This window comes from Thermobia domestica, chromosome 1 (assembly GCF_964235325.1).
Source record: "Thermobia domestica chromosome 1, izTheDome1.hap1.1, whole genome shotgun sequence".
Classification (NCBI taxonomy): domain Eukaryota; kingdom Metazoa; phylum Arthropoda; class Insecta; order Zygentoma; family Lepismatidae; genus Thermobia; species Thermobia domestica.
In genome coordinates, this window is record NC_137454.1 from 58,524,882 (window position 1) to 58,550,734 (window position 25,853).

Genomic DNA, 25,853 nt, shown 5'->3' on the forward strand with positions numbered 1-25,853 from the left:
CCTTGTTGCCGATGTCTATGCTTAGGACTTTACTATAAAACCTTCGTAATACATGATCTCCCTTCTCTCAATCAGAAAATGAAGAGTCTGTGGGCCATTACACCATGTCAAATCCGCTTACGCCGTTTTTTAACCACTACTACTACTACTCAAGCTTCTTTCTAGAAACTTTTGTCAGGGAACAAGATCAAAAGGGGCTGGACTGGATAGTAATTCAATTTTCTTAGGTTTGGGGGAACGCTATCCAACTTTGGGAGGGCAAAACTCGCCCAATATTATGACTGGAAGAAACACCACTACCATCAGACGCGTATTTGTTCTTTTCGAGTTTGTGTTTTGTGAATATCTTCTTTCTTCCAAGCTTCTGTATCTCATCACTCTCACCTTATCAATTGAGTCAAGCGCTGCCACGCGAAGGAATTCGTAACCAGTACAGAAGAGACTGCGTATATAACAGTTGCTGAGCAAGGTGCAACTGGAAGCGGACAATGCGGAAAGATAGCGATGCAGGAATAAACCCACTTCCCCATGTTAAGAGACAGGAGCTCGCTGCCGTATGCTCAATGTTGCTTCTTCAAGTGGCAACGCTCGCTGCAACTGGAAATGTAAATCTCTCTCTCTCTTTCAGTTTTTTAAATGCATTTTTTTTTTTTAGAAATACATCAATGCTGTCTTGCGCTCAAGAACAAATATTTATTTTATACTGATACACTACCTTAATACTTAAAAATATCTTTGTATGAAAAATATCCGGTTGCACAATCATGCAACATATAGTACCAGCCGCCGATGATATATGGAATACTAGAAGAATGCCCGTTCTTCACACGCAGAGAATACGTTTCCTTGTGAACATAAAGGGCTCCAAAAATCATGAATTCGACACTCATATGTCATTTTCAATTATTTTTACGTGTAACCATCCCCCATTAGGAGTAGTAATTGGGACTGGATTTAAATTTAAACGGCATTAGAAGTGTTACTTCGTCTCAGCGACCCGGAAAACTATGAATTCGGCACTAATATATATTATTTCCGATCATATCTATCTATCTATCTATATCTATATCTGTATATATATATATATATATATATATATATATATATATATATATATCCTATCCCTCTCCTAAGTTACACCGTCAAATTGAAATAATGAAACCTATCCCAGGCCTGAATCTCATCTGTGTGGAAAATTTTATGGAGATCGGTTGGGTGATTCAAAAGTTATTAAGTCACAAACAGAATCAGTTTCAATTTTATTTACTGTATAGATTGTGTGCGTATTAGCGTCCTGGTGTTTTTCAGTTTCTTCTCAAAGTGTGATAAACATGTGTTATTTATGAAGGGCAGGGGCAATTGTCCCCCCGAGTTTGAAAAACATGCTTTTTAATAAATGGTATACTAATATACAGGGGTGGATTAGCCATTAAACAAAATTAGTACATGCTTAGGACATTAAGTGCAGGGGGCCACCACATAAATTTTCTTTAGTCGAAATTATCATTGGCCAGGAGTATACGGTGCAGCTGAACCAGTATCAGGGATACAGGCAACCCACATTAAATTATATATATATATATATATATATAATATACAATAATAACAAGAGAGTGCAAACCTACACCAAGAGTCACGAAATCGAAGAGGAAGGCATCAAAAGTACCACCTGAAATAGGAAAGAAACGAGAAACGCTACCGATATGCAGTTTGCTGTAATCAAACGGGACTCATCGAATCAATATCAAATGGGACTCATTAAACAGAGGTATGGTGTCTAGTTCTCGTACTTATTTTTAATTACTTTATTGAAGTTGTTATCCCTTTCCCTTGCATTTTCCCACAATAAATTCTAATTAGTAAAACACTGTATATTAAATTTAACAGTTTAATATAAAGTCTTTGTTCATTATATATATATATATATATATATATATATATATATATATATATATATATATATTTGGTCTAGGAATTAATTCGTGCGGTTGGTACGCACACATTGAAGCTGTAGTACAAACACAAAATACATAAATACCTTAAGAAAAATATTGTCCATCGCTAGCCACCACTTTCGCCCATCTGTCAGGCAATGTACGGATTCCGTGGCGAAAGAAGTCCTCATCCTTGGAAGCGATCCAGTCAGAGACCCATGTTTCGATATCTTCTGAAGAAGTAAACCGCTGTCCAATCAAATCGTTGTTCATGCAATCGAACAAGTAGTAGTCCAAAGGAGCAACGTCTGGTGAATACGGCGGGTGGAGTAAAACTTCCCATCCGACATTTTCTAAATAGGTTTTGACCGGTTTTGCGACATGTGGGCGAGCGTTATCATGTTGAACAATAAGTTTATCATGTCTGTTCTCCCATTCTGGTCGTGTTCTGGCCAGAGCTTGCTTCAAACGCATTAATTGTCGTCGATAACGTTCTCCATTCATAGTTTCACCCGGTTGCAGCAGCTCATAGTACACCACACCTTTCATATCCCACCATATGCACAGCATAACCTTTGCACACTGAATATCTCGTTTTGGTTGTGATGGACCTGGTTCACCTGGTTTCACCCAGGCCTTTTTTCGTTTAGGGTTCTCGTAATGGATCCACTTCTCATCACCCGTAATAATTCGATGCAGAAACCCCTTTCTGCTCTGTCGTTGAAGCAGCAATTCGCAAATGGTTTTTCGTCTTTCAACGTCTCTGTCTTTCAATTCATGTAGAACCCAATGTGACATCTTTTGAATCATTCCCATGGCTTTCAAGCGTTTGGAGACTGTTGTTTGATCAACGCCTAATGCTGCTGCAAGTTGTTCCTGCGTTTGACACGAATCCTGCTCGAGCAATGCTGTCAATTCTTCGTCTTGAAATTTTTTTGGCTGTCCAGCTCGCTCTTGGTCTGCCAAGCCGAAATCACCACTTCTAAACCGTGCAAACCACTTCTGACACGTTCGCTCAGCTAGAGCATGGACAGGTTGTTGAAGACTCGATAAAGATATCCCCAAATAAATTCAATGAATATTTTGTAAATAGTGCTAACAAACTAACTGGTAGGCACAAAAATGGCATTAGTTCACAAGTAGATTTCGCTTGCTTATTGACACAGACAAATATTAATCAACATAGTACTCATTTTCTGTGGACCCCTATAAATATTAGAACTGTACTGTCAGTGGTCAACAAATTAAAAGGTTCGAATAGTGAGGATATATATGGGTTTTCTAACAACATGCTAAAGAAGATAATAGACATAATAGTTGAACCTTTGACCTATTTATTCAATTGCGTACTTCTCGAAGGTGAATTTCCGGAGTGCCTTAAATTCACTGTTACAGTTCCGATTTACAAGAAAAATGATAAAACGGAGCTTAATAACTATCGCCCAATATCTTTGGTACCAATAATATCTAAGGTTTTTGAGCAATGTATTAAGAATCAATTGTCAAGATATTTTGAGGAAAATAAATTATTTCATAATATGCAATTTGGATTTAGACCTGGGTGTTCCACGACTAAAGCCGTGGAAAATTTAGTATCAGAAGTGTTAGATAATTTGGAGAACAATCTTCATGTTGGAGTTACATTATTAGATTTGAGTAAGGCATTCGATACCGTGTCACATAATATATTAATTGCGAAGTTACACTATTATGGTATTACTGGCTTGCAATTATCATTAATTGCATCGTATCTTAGCAATAGAAAACAAGCTGTTCGCATTGGAAATGAAAAGTCAAGTTTCATGTGTGTAACAAATGGTGTTCCACAAGGTAGTGTATTGGGGCCCTTTCTTTTTCTTGTATATATAAACGATTTTCCAAGTTTTTTGCCCAATAGTTGTGTTTTATATGCTGACGATATTACTGTTGTAAATTCAGACAAAAATATAATTGATATTCAAAGTAGGAATAACGAAATGTTAGAGTTGTCTTCTATATGGTTTAAATGTAACGGACTTACAGTAAATCAGGATAAAACAGAAACTTTGTACATTAATCTTAGTAATTCTACGAGTCATTCAGATACACGTAAATCTGTAAAACTGTTAGGAATGTACGTCGATTCAAAGTTAAATTGGAATGAACACACAGAAAATTTATGTAGAAAGTTATCCAGAGTATTGTTTTTATTGCGTAAATTAAAAACTGTAATTAGTGAGAAATCTCTTATAACATCGTACAATGCCTTTTTTCATTCACATTTGGAGTATGGAATAATATTCTGGGGCAATTCTTCTGGTGCACAGAATGTCTTCAAATGGCAAAAGAAAGCAGTAAGAATAATTAAGGGATTGCCTAAAACAGCATCATGCAAGGAAGTGTTTAAGGAAATTCAAATTATGACAGTGCCTTCTTTATTTATTTATCGATGTCTCATGTATATAAAAGAAAATTTAGATAATTTTAATCACCGAAGCGATGTTCATTCCTACAATACTAGGCATAAAAGCGACCTTAATATGTCACAAGTTAGGTTAACCACTACTCAAAAGAGTTATAAGTATACAGGTATGAAATTATTTAATGTATTACCACAAAATGTACGCACAATGCCTCACGACAACTTCAAAAACTTTTGTAAATCCTTCCTTATAAGCAATTCTGTATATAGTATCTCTGAATTTGAAAAAATCTGTTATCAAGAGTTGAAAGCAAGAACAATGATACATAGATAAAACTTGCCTGGTAGTGTGATAAAACTTGTAAATATATATATCTGGTATATTTGATGCGAAGATGCCTGGTATATTTGACAATGTCTATTACAACAAATGTTGTTTAATGACAATAAAGCTTATCTTATCTTATCTTCCACCAAAATACGATGACTTTCAGTCGCACTTTTCTGCATGTTAAAGTAATGCAGCAGGACACCCCGCAAAAACACTTTATCAGGCACGGGATGTCATTTCAGTATGAGGATGTCATTTCAGACGATTTTGCAGCAGCAGAAATTCGTGATGTCCAGGATGATGTAATATCTTTCTGTGTGCACCAACTGCAGAATCGTCAACGCGAGATGATTATGGCAAACTGTTCTTGTTGATGTCATTCTTCTTAGGAAGTTCACCATCTGGTCCATCAACCCAGATTAAGTTTCGAGCTCCTGGGCAAATACATCAAGCTCGATGGATGGCAAAGGACCAATTTAAGCTGACACAGACAGAGTTGTAGGAATTGCGAGATCTCTCAACATATTTCTTGCGAAGATTTGTGTTAAATTCTGGTTTCTGACACCTTAGGCTTCTACGGCAGCTAGAAATGATCTCCAAGTCCTTAAGGAACTTCAGGCTTATCCTCAACATGAGATTGGTGAAGCAACATCACACAAAATGACATGACATATATATATATATATAGTACCAGTCAGAAGAACTTATCCTCCTTAGTCTCTTTGACTCAGAGTTAGACTCTAACACAAAACGAGCTATGGTGCAATCTGCAGCAGAGATAGGAGGAGGAACTCTATCAATCCGAGCAGAAGTGGATTTGGCGATGGTAGAAAGTAAGACACACGTCGATTTTGTGACCAAAAAAGCAGAAATATATTTGCTTTCTTGAGATCCCACAGGTGGTTTCCTCAGTGAAATCCCTGATATATGGAATATAGGAATAACTTTAAGCCCGTAAGGCAATTATTTGCTCAACAGCAACCGCAGATGATCATGCAGAGCGTGGTGTCGCCCTAATACAAGAAGCGACTCAGTCAGGACGCTTTAAGACTGAAGAGCAATTGCAGTATTCGATCCAAGTAATCGAACACCCACGGGAAAAGTTCCCTGTTGCAAGGAAATAAACTTTTCTTCAGGATCAGTGATTGCAAACCTATATGGGGTTACTCACAATCGGAATATGTTGTTCTGTAATAATTCAGTAGAGACTACTCGAAACTTGTACAGTTACATTGATTTACTGTGAATAACTGACTGTGTGAAACATATAGCACAATCAAAGAATTGGCATTAGGATTTTACATGGCAAAATTTTAACATTGTGGAGCCACTCTAAATATTAAAATTCCTACATGATATTTTGCTCAAACTATTTCTATATCAAAAGGAAACTTTTGAGATGATCAGAGAGTAAGTTGCTTTATTTTGAAATTTTACCATATGTCTAAGGACCAACCTGATATACAGTAGCATAGAGTGCTATGAGACATTGAGATACTGTCTACCCTTTTTAATTAAAAAAGAAAAACATAGGTTTAGAATTTCCTTATTAATAAGAACCAATACATATTTCATGTTGAAGAAAAATATAGAAATAATAGGGTTAGCGATAGCTTGGTTAATAACAATAGTGGTCGAGTCAAATTTCTAAATAATTTTATTTTTCAAAATTGGGAAAGAAAAGTTCTATCTCCGTCAAACAGGCTACACAGAGACAACAAGAAATATGTCTCAACGCGGCTGAAACAAGTCCACTTGATAGCGACGCGCGCATGTGGCTGCGGGCTTCTCACTCGCTGAAACAACCTGGCAAAGAGACATCGGAAAAAACGTCTCAGCAGCAGTGATACCACACTAGCACAATGATATCATTTTATATCCAGTATACTTTTCATTCTTCCTTTTAGATTCATTCATATTTCAAGGAAAATAATTAAGAAATAGAAGATACAGAAACCGAAATTAGTAACTACCTTAAGAAAGTTTTATGGATATAGTAATTCATATATATCTTTCAGGATCTAGGTTCAGCCTCTGTTTAATCTCAATACCAGAGTGTATCAACATTGGAAAAGGCAAAAGCGAGTGCGGGAGATTTTGAAGTCTGCTATTTTGTTGTTGCTTTTAAAATTGTTAGCTAAATTTATATTTGGGTGTGTATCTGTTAGTTATTTATTGTGTGCAAATCAAATGATTGGAAATGGATTTACTGCACCAGTTGTTATTAAATGGCATGTCTAAGCTCTCATATAAAAATTAGTATTAACTTTAAAAATAGCCAATTTGAGTGTACTTTTTTGAATCAGGAATCATGCAAAGCTAATAGGAAGATTATAGGAAAAGTAAATTAATAATTCAATTTACTGTACAGTATTTAGTGTATATATCGAGATTTGTCAGAATAAATTTATATCGATATACTGGTTTAATTTAATCGTTAAGGAACGTGTTTATTGAAATTAGTTTCCGTATATTATATACAGTAGCGCAACTTTGCGAAAATAAGTTTCTAATGAAATTTTGTTTGTCAGGAGTCTCATATATATGAAAATGTAAAAATTATTACATTAAAAATGTTTTTTCGGGAATGATGATCAATACAGAGCTCCTATAATTTTATTCCCTTAGAGGTTTTCATCAGGAAGTAAAAACTTCAAGCTCAGAATTTTATTAGGTTCTGGATATCGATGTGATATTTTGCACCATGTTCCTGCTCTTTCTAATAATAGATTAAAAATTAAATGAAAGGTTTGAGTTTTACGTTCCATGGTTATATCGACTAGGCTAAAGAGGACGGTGATAGTGAGAAATGAATGAAATAGTGGAATGAAGAAATTGGGAAGAAACGACAGAAGAAACCCCCCCCCCACACATACGGTGTTTGTCCATCACAAAGTTCACTTGCCGTGAACTGGGAACGATCCAGTGACCCCATGTACCAGATCAGTGGTAGAGCGTTCACCTCTGGTGCTAGGGGTCCCGGGTTCGATCCCAGTCCCTGCCAAGTGAACTTTGTGGTGGACAAACACCGTGTGCGTGGGTTTTCTCGGGGTTCTCCCGTTTCCTCCCACTTTCTTCATTACTCATCATCACCGTCTCCTTTAGCCTAACCGGCATAACCGTGGGACGTAAAACTCAAAGATTTTTCCCATGTACCAGAGGTGAACGCCGTATCACTAAGCCATTGCGACCCCGAATAATAAATTATATAATTGATGATTTTCATATACACTAGACTCTCGCTAATCCGGCCATCCCTGGCACATATGGGTGCCGGAGTAGCGGAAGTGCCGAATTATTGAGTGTCTGACATTTATTTGATTTATTTATTTACAGTATCTTGTTTCCTATTTATTTTGAAAACATAGGGGATATAGTGTACTGTACTTTATTAAATCGAAGGATGTAATTTTAAAACATAGAGGATATACTTTATTCAATCCAAATATACATTTATCCTATCTAAAATTTCGAGTTTCTGCTTGAGGTCTAGCGTAACGTGTTTCCTTTTAGAAGACACGGTTCCGAACTGTAAAGAATGCTACAATTTCGAAAAAAAAAAAAAAAAAGAAATGAAATCTTTGAGTTTTACGTCCCACGGTTATGCCGGTTAGGCTAAAGGAGACGGTGATTATGAGAAATGAATGAAATGGTGGAATGAAGAAAGTGGGAGGAAACGGGAGAACCCCGAGAAAACCCACGCACACGGTGTGCTACAATTTCGAATACGTACAGTATATAAAGCATTGTTTAACTAAGCATTGTTGCGCATACACACGATAATTCATTGTGCACATGTTTTTGGTTAGATGTGCGCCGGATTATTGAGGGCCGGATTAGCGAGAGTCTAGTGGATATATGGAGTATTTGGATATATGTGGAGTATAAACATGTAGATTTCAGGTTACAAGAGACGCCAAGCTATCTCAATATTGATAAGAGATTTTAAATTGTAAATAATTCCACAATAAATAAATAATGGCCGTGTTATATCGAAAAGTCCAAAGCTACTACTATTATGAGATAATGTAAATGGATATTTTTGTAATAAATATTTAAAGAGAAGCCCCGGTAGCTCGGTGGCAGAGCAGTCACCTCTGACGTGTAGGTCAATGGTTAGATTCCAAATCCCACCAAGTTGGTTTTAGAGGGGACAAACCCTGTGTCTGTAGACTTTCTCGAGGTTCTCTCCCTTTCCCTTCCACTTTCGTCACTCCACTACTATCATCCAGCCCATCATCATTGGCCTTAATCTCGGAGAATAATCGTGGGGCATTGAACACACACTCACTGTCTCTCTCTGTCTACCCATTGCGAAACTTGTGTGTGTGTGTTTCTATGTTTCTTTCTTTACCAAATTCGATTACGTATGATGGGAAACTTGCGCACCTTGCAAGATAATTTTCTTTCATCACTTAAAGTCAAGATGTTTTTGTAATGGTGTATCACACAGGATAAATAATACCCACCCGAAAATTGTTTTCGCCAAGATGTGGCGACGTTTTGGTTGAGATCTTGGCAGTAATTATGAAATTATTTATTGCTTACAAATTTGAACTTTCTCTTACACTTCTGGTGTGGTGTATCAATATTATTTTCTTGAGCCTTCTGGAATTAAGAACCTTCTAGAAAAGACTTAGTGATGTTTCTTCCGTTCGTATATCATGTAGTGTTTCTTCTACTGAGGTAATGAAGGCATGAGCATCTGCTAGAGTAATATCTTCATCTAAAATGCATTCAGTCCGTCCGTGACTCCAAAAATGTGTGTAAAGACAAACAAATATGCGATGTTGTTAGAGGTAGGTTGCATATAGATCCTTAGCATCACACGATGAGTGCTGCTTTTCATCTTCCCGTAGATCTTCAAGAATTACAAAGTAATTCGACAACATGGCGCTACAATTTAACTGTGAAATGACCAACGCAATGTTCAAGAATTCGATATACTGGAAGGTCTCGGATCGAGTAATATTTGAATATCTGTAATACGACCATGAAGAAGCACTGAGAGAAGTAATTATGGACACTTTGTGAAAGGTTTAAAAAATCCTTAATTTCCCCGTTGAACGTGCATGTAATAAAACAAGATTAATGTGATGAGCGTAGTAATGAGTAAGGCCGCATAAGGATATTCTTCTCTGAAAATAGCTTAAACTCCTAAAATGTGGCCTCTCATAGCGCTTGCACCATCGTAGACCTGATTCACGATTATACTTTCCGTCTTTACTTGCGAATGACGCAAGGGATTTACAATAGCTTTTGATATCGCATGAACATTTAACTTGACTTGATTGTGAGTTTAACGTCCCGTTCAGCAGCGAGGCTATATGAGACGTGGACCTACTGATTAACGTGGAATCCGAACCACATGAGCTCCCGCCGGGAATCGAACCCGGGCCTCCCACGCCAGAGGCGCGTACGCTAACCGCTTAGCGCATGAACATTTAACTCTGTAACTTTTACAAATTAAAAAAAAAAAAAAAGGTTCCAATGGTTTATAATCTTAAACGTGTCTTACACATACATTAAGTTGTACATTGAAACTAATATCACCGGTTTCATCAGCTATAACGCTGAATTTCTCTGCTTAGTTGAATTATGCGATAATATCTCCCTTAGTTGCTTCACCACAACACGAATTAAGTTCATTTTACCTTTCAGGCGACAGATAAATTGCATTTCTGAGGCTCTATATATTTTCAGGAAGGGATCAAATGATTTCTGGAAGTCGAATATTTCAAGAAAATTTCTTATACTATAATTTTTCTTTGATTCAAAGTTGCCTATGATAGGTAAATATTATCGCCCAAGAAGGATAACGAAGGAAATAATTGATGTAAATATTGGGGTCTTAATAATCTTGGATTCCGATGCAGTGTTTTGTTGCTCTAAAAGATCTCGTTTTCACGTTGCAACCTGAGAAAAGTTAACGAATATCGGAAATAAGTAACACAATAATAATATATTACAACTAACAACACAAGAAAGCAATTCAGTCGCCGTTTAAATACAAATTGCCTCCTTTTTATATTCTATCATGGATCTGCATTGCTTAGCTTCAAAGCACCATGGGAAGATAGTGTATGTATACTTCTAATTTAAAGAAAAATTCAAACACGGACAGAATATCAAAAGAAATGTCAAAATGCAAAAGTCTGGGTATTTATTTAGGTCTTTTTAAAAAAAAAAAAAAAAAATCCGTTTTAGATGTAGTCAAACTTCTAATATATTCTAAATACAAGAAAACAGTTATTGATTTTGTATTTAACGGTCTTTTTCTTAACACGAGACTATATTGGATGGGACATAAAGGTTAAAGTGAAATCCGAACCACTAGTAGGATTTGCACCCAAGGCTGGGAGATACCAGCAAAATATGAACTTGCAATGACGTACAGCAAAATAAACACTCTAGGAACCAGGTTATGGAGGAGTCAGAAAATAACTTACCTCAGAGAGAACCAAACCTATGTCCCTTCATCAGCTACCAGTTGAATAGCGTAACTACACACCAAAAAATATCAGAAAATTTATGGCGATGCAGGCAGAAAATCGAACACAGCCTTCCTGACTGTCGGTCTCTTAGTGAACTACACTGCATTACTAGGGTTCAGTTGAAGAAATCATGAAAAAACTTCTTTATTTCGATCCACTATACTGGTAATAACTAAAGTTTTAGTATACAAGTTTCGATGCTGTATAACATCTTCATCAGAAGGGTTTGTTCAGGACTTATGATGCCTTAATTAGTTAAATAAGCACAACAAACGTTAAATGTGATTTCCTTTTTTGATTTGTTTGCTTACGTGTTGCTGTAAATGCCTGTTTCTCATAACTTTTAGAGATACAATAGAGTCTTTGACAGTAGTTTTAACATTAACTCTTACTCTCGAGTTACACCTACATAACTATGTGATGATTTAAAATGCTAATTTCAACAAAAACTCTACTCTCGAATAAATAATTAGTATTCAAGGTGAATAGTTAACCTCGTCGCCTTGTAATCAAGAGATCTCGGGTTCAATTCCCGGTGGGGACCCAAGGTATTCGGAATTCATATTTAGCTGTTGGTACCATTCGATAAAATCTCGGTTCTGATACAGAATTTAAGCACAAACAAAACCACAATCAAGTGAGGGCTCCAGTTGGTGCTAACGAAACATGAATTGTGAGATTTTGCTAACAGTCTCCTGTACACCTTTTTGCGCAGCTCCAGATTTTTCTTTCCATTTCCCTTGATGAAGAAATAATGTGTACACAAACAATGATAAACACGAGAAAAAATGCCCTTGCTCTTTTCCCAGATTCACTCAACACTTTCTTGCAGTTGATTCCAAATTTCATTATTACCGTAAACTGTAAATTATACACTAAATATTATTCACAAAGAGTTTTGTGTTTTTACAAAGTTTGAAGTGTCAATTTTTAATGCAAATAGTAAATTTTATTTATTTATTTAACAAGTGCCAGATACAGCATGAAGACACTTTATACTGGAGTATAACAATAACTTGGGAGAAAGATGTGGGAAGGTATTGGCCCTGTCTTTAGTCAAGATACCATCCAAACATTTGTCTGGTATGGCCCACGGAAACATCATTAGTTTACTTTATGGAACAGAATGGACAAACAGTCATCAATTTACTTTATGGTTCAGAAGACAAAATGACAACAAAGAGAAAAGAAATAACAACTAACACGCTTTTCCTACGGGAAGCAATAAGCTAAATTACATAATATAGGCTTCGAAAAGATATCCTGTTTACTTTATAATTGGCCATATCTCCATACACTTCAAGTGGTACTGACTTTCCAGTGGTCTTGAAATTTTTCACTTCCGAAATACTGGAATTCTTCCAGTTTCTCATTCAGGTCTTTCGAAATGTAGACACTATGTACCCAGCGTCTGTCCCAAACTTTCGGCATGCGAAACAAAAATCGGCATTTGCTTTAATGGAACTTCAACCACGGCATCTGCTGGAACCAGTTCCTCTGATAAGAACGTTTTTCTTCCCAAATGTAGCACTGGAGATCTGCTTAATTCAGGTTGATTTGGATATTCTTTATGCAGATATCTTAAATCGTAAGAGGACGAGTATGATGACTGAGAATCGTTTGCATTTTCGTTTACTCGACATGTACCCTCAACATTCAAACTTTAAACAGATAGAACATAATTCCATTTCCGTAACATTAGATGTCTTTTGACATTCCACTTCAAGAAGTTGCTTTTCTTTCTTGATTACAGGACTTAGCTTGACTAGAAATACATCCGCTTTTAATAAAGTTTTTCTTAATTATATTAGAAGTCACTCCCTAACTCACATTGCACCTACACTGCACTAAGGAAATAAAATTTATCACCATGCCGTGTGAGTGAATGAGTTAAGATTCCTCAATTTTGTTCAGCATCTTCATATCCTGTGCCAACACAGATAGAAGTCAATAACTTTTCTGTATACTGCGTTTCAATCCACAAATGTACGAAAAGAAATTATTAAAAATGACAAGACCAATTATTTCATAAGAAATGTTTATTACTGGCTTGATGAATAATGCATCACATGGTTTTTATTACATCATACATGTAAGGATGCCACAAAGTTGGTACAAAGAAGTACAAAGCAGGCATGAAAAACAAAAGTCTAAGTAAGGCAAAACATTATCACACAAGTTTAAAATTTAGGTAATCTTTTGCAAAACGCTTCATCAGATAGGAAGGGGATAGAAGTAATAAAATGAAAAAAAGAATATTCGGATTTGCGAATAAAAGCACGAAGCCATATTGTAATGGCGTCCAGAGTCATGCAGTACTATTTCAAGTTGAAAATGGAGAGTTTAATAAACTTAAATAAAGTTCACGTGGTGAGTTGATCGGAAAGGATGCTTGGAGGAAGAATATTCAAGTGACGGCCGTTTCCTTACTTTTCCATTCTTCTTTTCCTCCCCAATTCCCCGGGCATGTTATTCCTCATACGCGACGGGCTAACATGGTCATAGTTGCCGGAAGCACAGAAATCTAATTCTTATTTCTGAACCTTTATTAATTATTTATTTTTGTCTTGCCCAGCACTCTTACCGATTAACAGTTCCGTGAGTTTTATCTTCCTCCACTGTCAACTTCGTAATACTATCACGTGACGATGCTATCACAATGTCGCCATTATCACTATTATTTTTCAGGCACCCTGTATCAGTCCCGTATTAGACCTGGAAGTGAAATTGATAGTTGCGTTTTATTTCTCTTAGCAAACAAGCCAAGGTGTATCAGCAAATACTATGAAGCAAACCTACAGGATCTTATTGGGTTAGGGATTCCATTAGATGAGAAACAATATATATAGATGTGTGTGTGTGTGTGTGTGTGTGGCCTAACTATTCTCGTTCGCTATTGGTCAATAATGGCACCTGATATTAACCTAAAATTGTGATTGGCCGAGACTTCTGCCTTTGTAAGATTCTGGCGGCCCTATAGGAAAACTATATAAAGTACGCATATAGAAGTACCTCGATGAGAAAAGTTTTAAATAACATGTAATTTATTATATTTTATTAATGATTAACTATCATCGTATATTTATATAATGTTTAGTAATGTGAACAAATAGTTTAAAATGAAAATGTGCATACGTTAATAAAGCGAGATATAATTACAAAACATAAAACACATTTATTTGCTCGCTTGTAATACTCTGTGTCAATTTTTGTGAAAACATTTTGTGTTTCATTGTGTTGTATTTAATCAAGTAAGTATCATAAAACGATAATTTTCATATATGATTGGTCCTTTTGTTTAGGTGCAGAGCCCGTTTTGTTATAAGTTCCGGTAACTAGCATCTTACTGTAGCACTGTTTGTGTCTCAGTTGCTGATCTTTGTAATATTTCTTTTCTTCCTGTTTCTTTAGTTCGTATCTGAGGAAACTTGTTGCGAAAGATTACTATTTTTTAATTTGTGCGTAATAGACTATAAGTTTACGCAGTTTACGTTGGCGCGGATGCAGACTTGCATCAAGAGGGTGAGAGAACTACCAAGTGCCATAAGTTGTACTTCATCCAGTGTAAATTTTGTCCTCAAGGGAAGTCCCCCCCCCCCCCACGTATCAGCATTTGTATAGTGACATCCTTACTTACACTTCCTTGCTAGCAATAAACAACGAGGTACCAGACATTTCCAACTCATATTAATATCCACAAGATAAATAGTACAATAAATCTCGTGTAACTTAGTATTAGCCGATTACTCAATTTATGTGAAAGATACTAAATTGTGTATAACTTGCTAAGTTTTATATTTAAATACAAGTTGTTCAAAATAATTATCTGTATTTCACACTGTAGTGATCGACCTTAGATCAGAAGCAACGACTTCTCTTTTTTCCCTAACTTTCTCATTACTGTACAAAACTCGCAAAAAAAAAAAAAAAAAAAAAAAAAATGTACAGCATTCAACGAAAATACCTACAGTAGATTAATTACTGAATTATCCAACCCCTTTAAACTAATGCTGCTACTTACGAGCCTGGGCCATGTATATAAACTACGGGAGAAAATTCTTTTGGTATTGACCTTCATGACAAGCGAACCAGTGAGTTACGAAGTTCATAATGATAGGACTGGAGCATAACTGTTGCATGTGTCTCATATTACACTAATTCGCTACATAAAAGGTGACCTGTTAGTACCAAAGAACTTCGGCATGTAGTAGTTTAGTAGTATCACTTTTCTTTTCTTTTCTTTTCTTTTTTTTAATGGATACACAGACATTTTGTGTGTTTGAAAATGAAATGACATGCCGGTGCTTTTATACATATGAAATTTTATGAAACTTTATGTTCACTACTGCAGTACCATTTCATTGTTTTTCTAGTGGATTGAAATTAGAATGTGATTAACCTATTACTAGAGTGACTTCCTTCAAGGTAAAAGGAACTTCGTCAATCAAGAGTTTACAAACCTTCCTTCAATCCTGGTCCCAACTATCGCTGATTCCTACATTTGTCTGTCAGTAGCATCCTACCATTTGACTAGTATTTAGTATATGTATTACTGCTAAAATAATGAGTTTCCTATTTCTAGGAAAATACTCTCCCGGTATTCCATATACGTATATATATCCCCAATACCTTTACATTTCCACTCCCTGCACTTACGTATTATAGTAATGTATCTTTTCCTGAAATATAATATGCTCTGTTATCTAGTGGAAACTCCAACTGAAAATCATTTCCGGAGCTTACGAGTAAGAAGCACATTATCTCGGTAGCAATGTAATTTTGGATCAAAGTATGTAGAAAGTATGGATCTTCACACTGACATATACATTATTGCTTCAATGACGAGTGTGTTCTCATTAAGTTTGTTAATTTTCATTTAATTTTTATATATTTAATTCTATAATACAGAAATACTATGAAGACTGATTCTTACAATCCAAATGTCTTCAGGAATTGAACAGGCAAAGTAATTTGTGATCTCGGAACTAACACATTTAAGAAAACAAGAGCCCTCAATTTGTTATAATAATTTCTTATTGCACTACCTTCATTTCCATGATGTAACGAATTGAGATACGAATTTTGGGTCCTGAATTAGTTTAACCGCAAATAGTGTTATCTTAAAAATAATGTCTAAACCTTATTTACTTCAAACAAAATTATCGAATTTAGCTAGCGTACCTTTATACAAAGTGTATTCCCATTGGTTGTACATTACTTATCTTATGAAACTTCGCTCAACTTTATCGTTAGATGCCTAGTACCTCGTTTTACATATTCACCGTCAACATTTAAGAACAATCAACTAAAACATTCAAGTTGAAAGGATATGTTAGATGTCATCAATATTTTTGTATTTATTCATCAATGTATAAAAAATTACCGAGAGTGACTTGTTTTGCTGTACTCCCTTTCTGTACATTTCACTTGAATTTATTTCTTTGCAGTCACATTAAAAGTCAGTTTACTTCAGATCGTACAAGATTATTCTTGTAAAAACGACATATTTTTCACAGTTCTATAATCACTTATCTAATTCACGGTAATCCTAGAGATGGTAATAAAAGAATTATTATTACTGTAAGACGTGGAGATATACAATTACCGTTGCTTCGCTTTCCTGGACCAATGTAAGGCTCAATGTTCGTTTGATTGTAGTTTTTGTAGTACCAGTCTAATGAGTTATTCTTAGTGAACCCAGGGCTCGTAGAAGGTGCTGAATGGGCTGGAATAGGTCCTGGGACTGGACCTTGAAGATATTCCTCAGGGTGAGGTGATTGAGGGAAATCAGGAACTGGTGTAGAAGCAGCATTATGCCAAGGGGCGGGGCTGGTCACTTTTACAATCGTTGGTTTCCCTGGAGGAGAATGTGGAGCTAAAGATCCTGGCACTAGAAAGGCAGAAAGTGGAGTTGGTGGTCCTGTGGTGGATGTGACTCTAGGAGCTAAACTTGTACTAGGAATTATTGTCGTAGTTTCGTTATTTGTTTGTTCGGAAACTCCATTAATGATCATTCCCCATAAGTCATTAAAAAATGAATTCTGTTCTTTTGGGTGAGTCATTATCGTTGGTGCGCCTGTTGTTTCGGGATAACCAAATGTCGTTGTTTGTAATACATTTCTTTGGATTTCTGGTTGCCGACGTACACTTTGTCCTTGTGTCCAATCGTCAACAACATATGATGATGGTACTGTTGTAGGAACCTCTTCTGATTCAGTTGCTACGCCCCATTGAACAGTTGGAAGTAGTGTAGGCGCTTGTGTATGTGGCAAAAGTGTTGAAGATTGCAACGAAGTGGTAAGTTCTGACAATATTGACGTCAGTGTACTCGTTGATGACGCACTACTGCTGTCACTGGTACCAAAGATGGAACCGAGGAAAAATTTTGATAAATCTGGCGCTGATTTATCAACAGTTCCCTGATCTGGATGCCTCGGTTGGAATGGGTTGTCCGTAACAGAATAACTGAATTTTGTTGCATCTGGCTGCGTGGATGGTTCCGAAAGCGAGTCTAGATGATCCCGAGGTTTCTCAGCTATCTCCTTGGGTTGATTCGAATGAGTTAGTTTCGGTTGATTCGAAGGAAATGCTACAGAATCCAGTTCATTTGAAGGGACAGACTCAAGTTTTTGTACATTTGATTTCACATACGTGTTATTTGGAGAAACTGATGTTACATGTCCTCGATTATAAGGAACAGGGACAATTGTTTCAGTCCTATTGGGAGTAGTTGCCTCTGGATTTGGTTGTTGTCCAGGTGGGAAAGAGGACCCATTCGAAGTAGATAATAAAAGATGATGAGTGGGATTGGGAATAGGAATAAAACCTCCAGAATTTGGTATAATTGGTACAAATCCCGATTCAAGGATGGGCTTATTTGGGACATCTTGCGGAAGGTGTTGTTGTTGGCCAGTAGTACCAAATTTAGTATTTGACATAAACGATACATTTGGTGGAGGAGGGGGAGGAGGAGGTAGTGCTCTGTGGGGATTAGTATTCACAATAGGATCTGGATGACGCGGCATAACGTTGGGTTCAGATGTAAATGACTTTTCATGATTATTTTTCTGGTTGGAACCAGCGACAGCAGAAGGTAGATTTGGAGCTCGGAAAAGTTTATTATTCGCCATATTCTTGTCACTAGTCCGTGCATTTCCCCACAGATTTAAATTGAGATTAGGTATGGGAAATCCAAATAGCGAGAATTTGGTTCCTTCCGATCCTGTCGTCTTCTTCGTCTCATCGCCTGTCACTTTCTTTACAGCATCTGATTGGTTTTTCGGTTTTGTTGCAGCGTACAATGTTGGTGTATCACCAGAAATGTAGTGCGAATTAAGTTGTGGACTGGTTGCCGTTGGAGTTGGTACAATTCCTCTAAGAGGCACTGTGTTACTTTCATTGTTCGATTTGCTACTGTTGTTTTCGTCGTAGTATTGGTAATCTACGTATTCGTCGTAGAAATATTCTGATTCTTCAGGAGATGGCGCATCTGGAGGTGGCGTCCCTTCCTTGACTATAAGCTGGGTTGTTAGCACGTGGCTTCCAAGACCTGTAAAGGAAAATATTGGAATTAAATAGAAATGTATGAGAGAGCAAGATATATTACGGCATACAATAAAATAGTCATTGTTAGAGCTAGGAATTTTAAATGCAAAATTTTAGTAAAAAGGTGTAAAAGTTTGGTTGAAGATGCAGAAAAAGGTACAAATTTCAAATGTAATTATACATACAAACAGTATCACAAAAATTCATTCAAGCAATACCGAAATTAATTTCACTGAGTCTGGCTAAAACAAGTCTTAGAATATGACGTTATTGAAGGCACAAGTCCAGAAAATTGATTAATAAATAGATAATATTATATAAGACGAAAAGTATAGACCAGCCTGGGTGCACAAATGCTTCCTTTCGGAGTTATAGGCTGCCGAAAACATGAAAAAATGAATTTTAAAGGTCAAAAGCTCTAAAACTATGGGACCTACCGTAGTCGGGTCAAGACTTTACTTAGAAACTAATATGTGCTCTATCCAAGAATACATGTTTCAGAATCCTAAGGTACTCACGCAACAATTTTTGTACAGGCAATTTGGTTACGGGCATATAATCTGAAGTGCTCACTAACTACCTGTATAAAAATTGTTGCGGAAGTACTGCAGGATTCTGCAACATGTATTTTTGGATACAGCACATATTAGTTCCTTAGTAAAGTCTTGACCCGACTACGGTAAGCCCCATAGTTTTGGAGCTATGGACCTTTAAATTTCATTTTTTCGTGTTTTCGGCAGCCTATAACTCCGAAGGGAAGCATTTGTACACCCAAATTGGTCTACACTTTTCGTCTTATTTTGGTGTCAGGAATCACCTCCCAAACGTTGTCGGTGTTGTTTTGGAACACCCTGTATATATATATAAGTACGACTACGAATTTTTAAAATATAATCCTCATGCACACTAATATTTGCTTCTCTTCAATGCGATAACAAATTTGCAGTTTTTGCAAAGCATAACCATTATCACTGTATTCATCTATTGTGCCCCGCTATTGAAATAAAATGAAACAATCATAACTTTTTTGAAAATTGTTTATCCTAACTTTATATTTTGAGTTGTATCAATGAATTTGCACAGTGTACATAGGATAAAGCTGGCTGTTTCAAGACATGCTTTTCAAAATGAAAATATCGTAAGAAATAATAAGGTATTGCCATATATAAGCTTTCTGTTTCGTTGTTCCCCGCATTTCCCTATATTCATTTAACTTAAATAGTAGATGTGAACAAAAACGATTTAATTAGCAGATAATTCATTTGTTTGTAGCAGTATCATTTCAGATTTTACTTGGGGAGGGGACAAGATCCCCGATGTAAGTAATTTTAATTTTTTCATTGGTATATTATTATTTATTTAAAATGTGTATGAATCTCAAACTCGTGAGGATTGCCCCTGCAATGCCCTAAACAAATGACTCCCTTGTTGTTTTGGCTAGCGTGTCTTAAGAATAAGCAAGAAGCATTTAAGAATTGAATGCCGCATATACATTACAAAACTGTAAATACGAGGACCTATCATGTTGTAAACTAAGTTCATTGTTTCTAATAAAAGTACCTATCTCATAACCTAATGATGGTAGAGATTTATCCTAATTTATTGCAGACGTATACAGTTTGTAAACAGTTATTTTTTTTTTTAATGACGTTAATAGACATTATAAAAGAGTTATTCATGTATACCAGTTTGTAAGATTTTTGCAAGTGAATATAAGGTAGGGACTTCAGAGTAGAGAGCTATTATGATAGTTAGCATGCTGAACTCTGCCAAAATGAAAAGAGGCTGTCACGAGACTCGAATTTGACGAATGATTGACTGTACAAGTGTGTGTGTGTCAATGTGTGTGACTGAATGATGAAGTATAACGACTATATGATCCTGAGTGTCCTTAAAAAATAAAAAAATAAATAAATAAATAAAACAAAAGTGTGCCAACGCGGCAAAAGAAACTCTGTTTTCTATAAGCAAGATATTTGCAAACATCGAAAATTAAAGAGTTCCTGGGTCCAGAAGGTGTTAAAGAATGAAGATTTGTTTGTGTGATCTCCAAAATCAACACAAATATTTTCTTACATAGGAGCACAGGATTATGATGTAATCGTGGAATGTCTTTGGCTTCTGTCAAAGAGTTTTTTTGAACAATAAAATCAAAATATTTCCTCGAGACATGCTTGCCAAAATTTAGGGAATACTCAACATAAGAAAAATACATGTTGTAACAAAAAAAAAAAAAAAAATTGTATAAGCGAAAATAAACTTACCTGAAGTAGGGCTGCCGTCATGAAGATATTCTGCTTCGCAACCATTTTTAGTGGCGTCTGGTGATTTGCTCTGACAGTCTGTGCGGGAAAATCTCATATCTCTCAACAGGGTCCCATCTGAACAATGAGGATCTCCAATATCTTGCGTGTTGTCATCCATCCAAGCTCTTAACCACATCAAATTGCATGAGCAAGATAAGGGATTACCTAGAAATAAGTAAATTTATGAAACAATTTTCCTCATTATTAAAACTTATTCATAAACATTGAATATTGCTTTTTATCACACATGCATATATTGATAAAGCTTTTTTCTAAGTACCTGCACTCTGTTTTAACCCCGTTGATTTACATATTTGTTCGTTTCGACTCAGATCATTCCTTAAGGTAACTGTGAATGAAAATAACAGGTAAAATAAATCTATTTTCATTTTTAAAAATTTTAACAGAAAAAGATTAGAATGATAAGCAGGTTGAATTTATTTTAGACAATCCTATTTTAAGTAAGAACGTTGTACAAAAAAAAAAAAAAAAAAAAATCGAATTCCTTTCGAAGCGTATTTGAAGTAAGGATGTGATACCAAAAATATTTTAAAATCTATCATCCTATTTGAGTAATCTTAATTGGTTTCAAATAAACGATGTGAAAAACTTTCCAGAATAAAGAAAGAGTAAAATTGCTCTTATACTCCGATCTTTTCGAGCTAGAATTTTTAAAATTCGACCAAATGAGTAAAAATTTTTAGTAGGTGTATTACAGAACGAGAAATGACTATACTATTTCTAAAAGCAACAAACGTGATGGTTTGAAATGTGTTTCTACATTGATATGTTCAAGAGTTGTAAACAAAGTTCTGTAAAATCTAATTATGTAATCGGTAGTATACTTTCGAACAACTACTGCAAAATAAAATAAAAAAGAAATCTGTCTCTCAGATTAACAAAAGATATAAGTATAGATTTGAAGCATGATAACAGAGGTGAGCAAATGCAAGACCAAGATCAAGACCGGGGTGGTCATGGTCTTAAGTCTTGCACATCCAGTCTTGGTCTTGGTCTTGCACACCCAGTCTTGGTCTTGGTCTTGGTCTTGCATGCAAGAGTCTTGCAAATCTTGCGTTTGAGAAATCTCAAGCTTTTCATAGGTAAATTTTACTATGGATATAACGGATACTAAACTCTACAATGCGCCAATAGTAACGGAAATACAATTTATGTTTCTAAATATAATATAGTTTAACTCTGTGTAAGTATGATGATAGTGTACAACATAGGTGATGGATGACCTTTATTATTATTTTTTTAATGGGTGCCCACTAGGGATGCGCTCGAGTCGAGACACACTTTGTAAAATTCGAGACGAGTCGAGACAAACGTATTTCTCGACTCGAATTTTCGAGTCGAGACACGAGTCGAGTCGAGACGGCTCTTAAAAATCTCGACTCGACTCGAATGTCTCGAAAATCTTTCTATAATTTTTAATATTATTTTGAAGAAAGTATTCACTCAGAAACAGCCTTGAAACCAATTCCAGCTTTTATTCCTTCAGAAAGGTACAGAACGCATAAAATTAATAGTTAATCTTTAAAGATCAAGATTTAATTTTCAGCTCAATTCAGTTAATTAGAACAAATAGTTAATGTCGTTGTATTTGGTTGTACTGCAAATATAATGATAATGATAATAATAATTGATTATCTAGTTTGTATAAAACTATTATCCGTAGTCTAAATCTAGTTTGTATAAAACTATTGCGATAAAGTGAACTTCATAAATTCTCTGAATGAGCAGTTGGTAGTCTATAGTAATTTAGCATAGTTATAATTATTGTGTTTTCGTTCCCATGAACGCAATAGGGTTACGTAACTTCTGGATTATTCGCTTGCCCAACTATTCTGAGGCTTTAATATGTTGCAGCATATCACGAGCTACGGATAATATATAATGTAACATTTGTTGTACATCACATATTATGATACGAGACTATTTTACATAGTATATCTTATCTAATATAAATAAAATAAAGAGTTTGTTTGTGTGTTTGTCTGTCTGTCTGTGTGCGACCTGAGGACCAGACGAGTGGACCGAGAGTTCCCAAAATTTGGTCACGGGTACCTTAGTCCAGGCCCCAGATCAAGACGAAGCGTTTTTTTTTAATTTCGAACCAGGGGGGTCTCGGGGGGGACGTTTACTGGGACCGACCTGGGGACCAGACAAGTTGACCGAGAGTTACCAAATTTTGGTCACGGATACCTTGGTCCAGGTCCCAGTCTAAGGCGAAGCGTTTTTGTCAAAATTGGAACCAGGGGGTCTCAGGGGGGCGTTTAGCGAGACATGTAGTAAAAGTAATCCAAATTGATCGACATTAGTGTCAAATCCATAGTTTTCACGGTCGCTGAGATCAATGGTGACACTTCCATCAGCGATGACTTGCAAATTTAGCTACTACTGTATGCGGGCCGGGTGTCAGCGGGTGAGGAATACCGAGACATGTATAAATAGCCCATATTGATTGATACTAGTGTCAAATCCATAGTTTTCGCGGTCACTGAAATGAATGGTGATACTTCCACAGGTGTTGACTTCCAAATACAGCCCCCATGCGAAGAATGGGTATATTAAGCTAGTATTACAATAAATGGACTGCTTGGATGCCAAGAACTAGTACAGATAAGTACCATTCACTTCTATGAATAGGTATTTTTTAAAAGGATTTTTGTAAACAATAAGTTATAAAACAATGAACTACATACAGTAGTTATGGTTTTGGTTCCCAACATAAAAGAAATATGGATTGTTCATGAGATATTGAACTTCAACTTTCACTCCTGGAAAATTTCAATTTTGGAGTTAGGCCACTTGGCATCAAAGCAGTTCACTGTAAGATAAATACATTCCGCACATTAGTAACATAGTTGTTCAGGGGCCTTCGATTTCCATCCTCTCAAATGAAAGCTAAACGATTGCTTGATACATGCTGACTATATAGGAGAAATAGTGTATTAAGTTTTCGAGCTTTGGTGCGTATCCGTATTTACACTCTGATATAACTTTAAGTTCACACTCAAATCGAGCTAATTGTTTAATGCATTTCGAAAGCTTTTGTTTTTATGCAGCTCATTAAGGAAAATCTATTTCATAATCGTAACATTTATGTACTAAGAAACTATGAACGTAAAGTGGACTCGACCTAGCCCCGTGGCCGCTGTGACTCAGTGGCACAGCTCTCACCCTTGGTGTGTGAGGACTCTGATTCTGTGTGTGTGTGTGTGAGGCAATAATCCACAAATATTGCATCAAGTGAGTTTAAAGATTTCTAAACACTAGTGCGAAACCGGGCTCTGCCGTTGCGATCGATTTACAGGTCTTGAGACGAAAGTAAGAAGGGACTTACGCACACAGTAAGTAAAAACAATTAATATGCCTGTAACTTTCCCCCAAATGGGTGTATCTTAAAATTAACCTCGCCATTATTTTTCTAATTAAATTCTAGCCCCAAATTATGTATCATATTACCCTATTCCCATTTTGAAAACTTGACCTTAATTCAAAATGGCGGATTTCAAGATGGCTGCCATCAAGGTCATATCTACCATACGACTTCCCCCCAGGACTTATATGTATCCACATGGTTTTTCTTCACTTTTCTTCATTAACGCTCCGTTTACAAAGGGTAGTAAGGGACTTCTGTAGTAATCTCTAATAACCACATCACAACTCTTAAAAGTTATTTAAAAAAAAATAGAAAACATGCACCATGGCAAAAATTTGTCATCACAAGTAATGATGCATGCATGCCTTCTATCAGCAAAAAAAGTTTCATTGAAATTGGAGCCGGACATTTGAGTGATGTCCCTTGTGGGATGTGATTGAACGTGACGTCAGAACACATCGCCCCCTTCCCGGAATTTACGGGAATTAGGTGACCTGAGTGAGCACATGTGGTGCCAGCTCTCTCCAGCGACCTATCAAGGATCATTGCGTGTATGCCAAGACGTGTCGCCGTTTTTATCCATGCCAAAAGTCGACATACTGACAATTAGGTAGGTAGTCATGATGGTCTGCCTGATGTGTGCGTATATTTTAACTCATACATTTTGTCTCGACTCGAATTTCGAGACGTCTCGACTCGAATTCGAGTCGAGTCGAGACGAGACACGAGTCGAGACAGAAACATATTTTCGAGTCGAGACACTAGTCGAGACAACATTTTCTCGAGACGAGTCGAGACAGGCTTAAATCTCGACTCGACTCGACTCGAATGCATCCCTAGTGCCCACGCTTCACTACTTGTAAGATATGCCTAAATCACAACGTTTCGTAATCTGTTTACATTTTTTAACAGATCCAACACTCCACTGGTTCCCAAACTGGTTCCCTGAGACGCATGAAAGAAAATCAAGACGGCGCATATTATTGAGATACCATGAATTGCAAAATTATTTTTACACCCTAAAGGCGTCAGATTTTTCTTTTCAACCACGATTAGCTAATCCTTGTACAGTGAAACCTCTGAATAACGGACACCAATGGGACATGAATTTTTGTCCGTTACTGAGAGGTGTCCGTTACAGAGAGATTACAAAAATTTAATTTTTCACAACGGTAATTGTATGCAGTAATACACAGTAAATACATTATGTATGAGCGTAAATACGTAAAATTCAATATGAAAATAGTGTATTTAGTACGTATTTGAATTAATGGGAGGGATGAAGGAGAGATTCATTTCTGTTAAATAATATTATTGCTGGGGGATGTGTTAATATATTTGCATACTGCAAAAGATGCATGGAAGGGAAAGTGGGGGGAGTTTTTCATTTATTTCAAATTCTCAGAACCTTCTCAAAAGATGTGTTAGGAACCAACTAACCGGCTAAACTC

The 25,853-nt window shown here is 36.2% G+C and overlaps 1 protein-coding gene across 3 annotated transcripts in view; it reads right to left on the minus strand.

The window, feature by feature from the left end:
* Positions 1–12,103: 12,103 nt before the first annotated feature.
* The window catches only part of atk (artichoke), a 125,741-nt gene continuing 111,991 nt past the window's right edge, over positions 12,104–25,853 (minus strand). For 2 of the 3 annotated variants that reach the window (XM_081757390.1, XM_081757393.1), the window contains exons 5-6: positions 20,970–21,176; positions 12,104–18,709 (exon numbers count right to left, since the gene is read on the minus strand). In XM_081757390.1, the coding sequence (XP_081613516.1) occupies positions 16,698–18,709; positions 20,970–21,176 (2,219 nt within the window). In that variant the 3' untranslated portion in view covers positions 12,104–16,697. The remainder of the gene's footprint in view (positions 18,710–20,969; positions 21,177–25,853) is intronic. The other variant, XR_014131444.1, reaches the window with a different exon arrangement.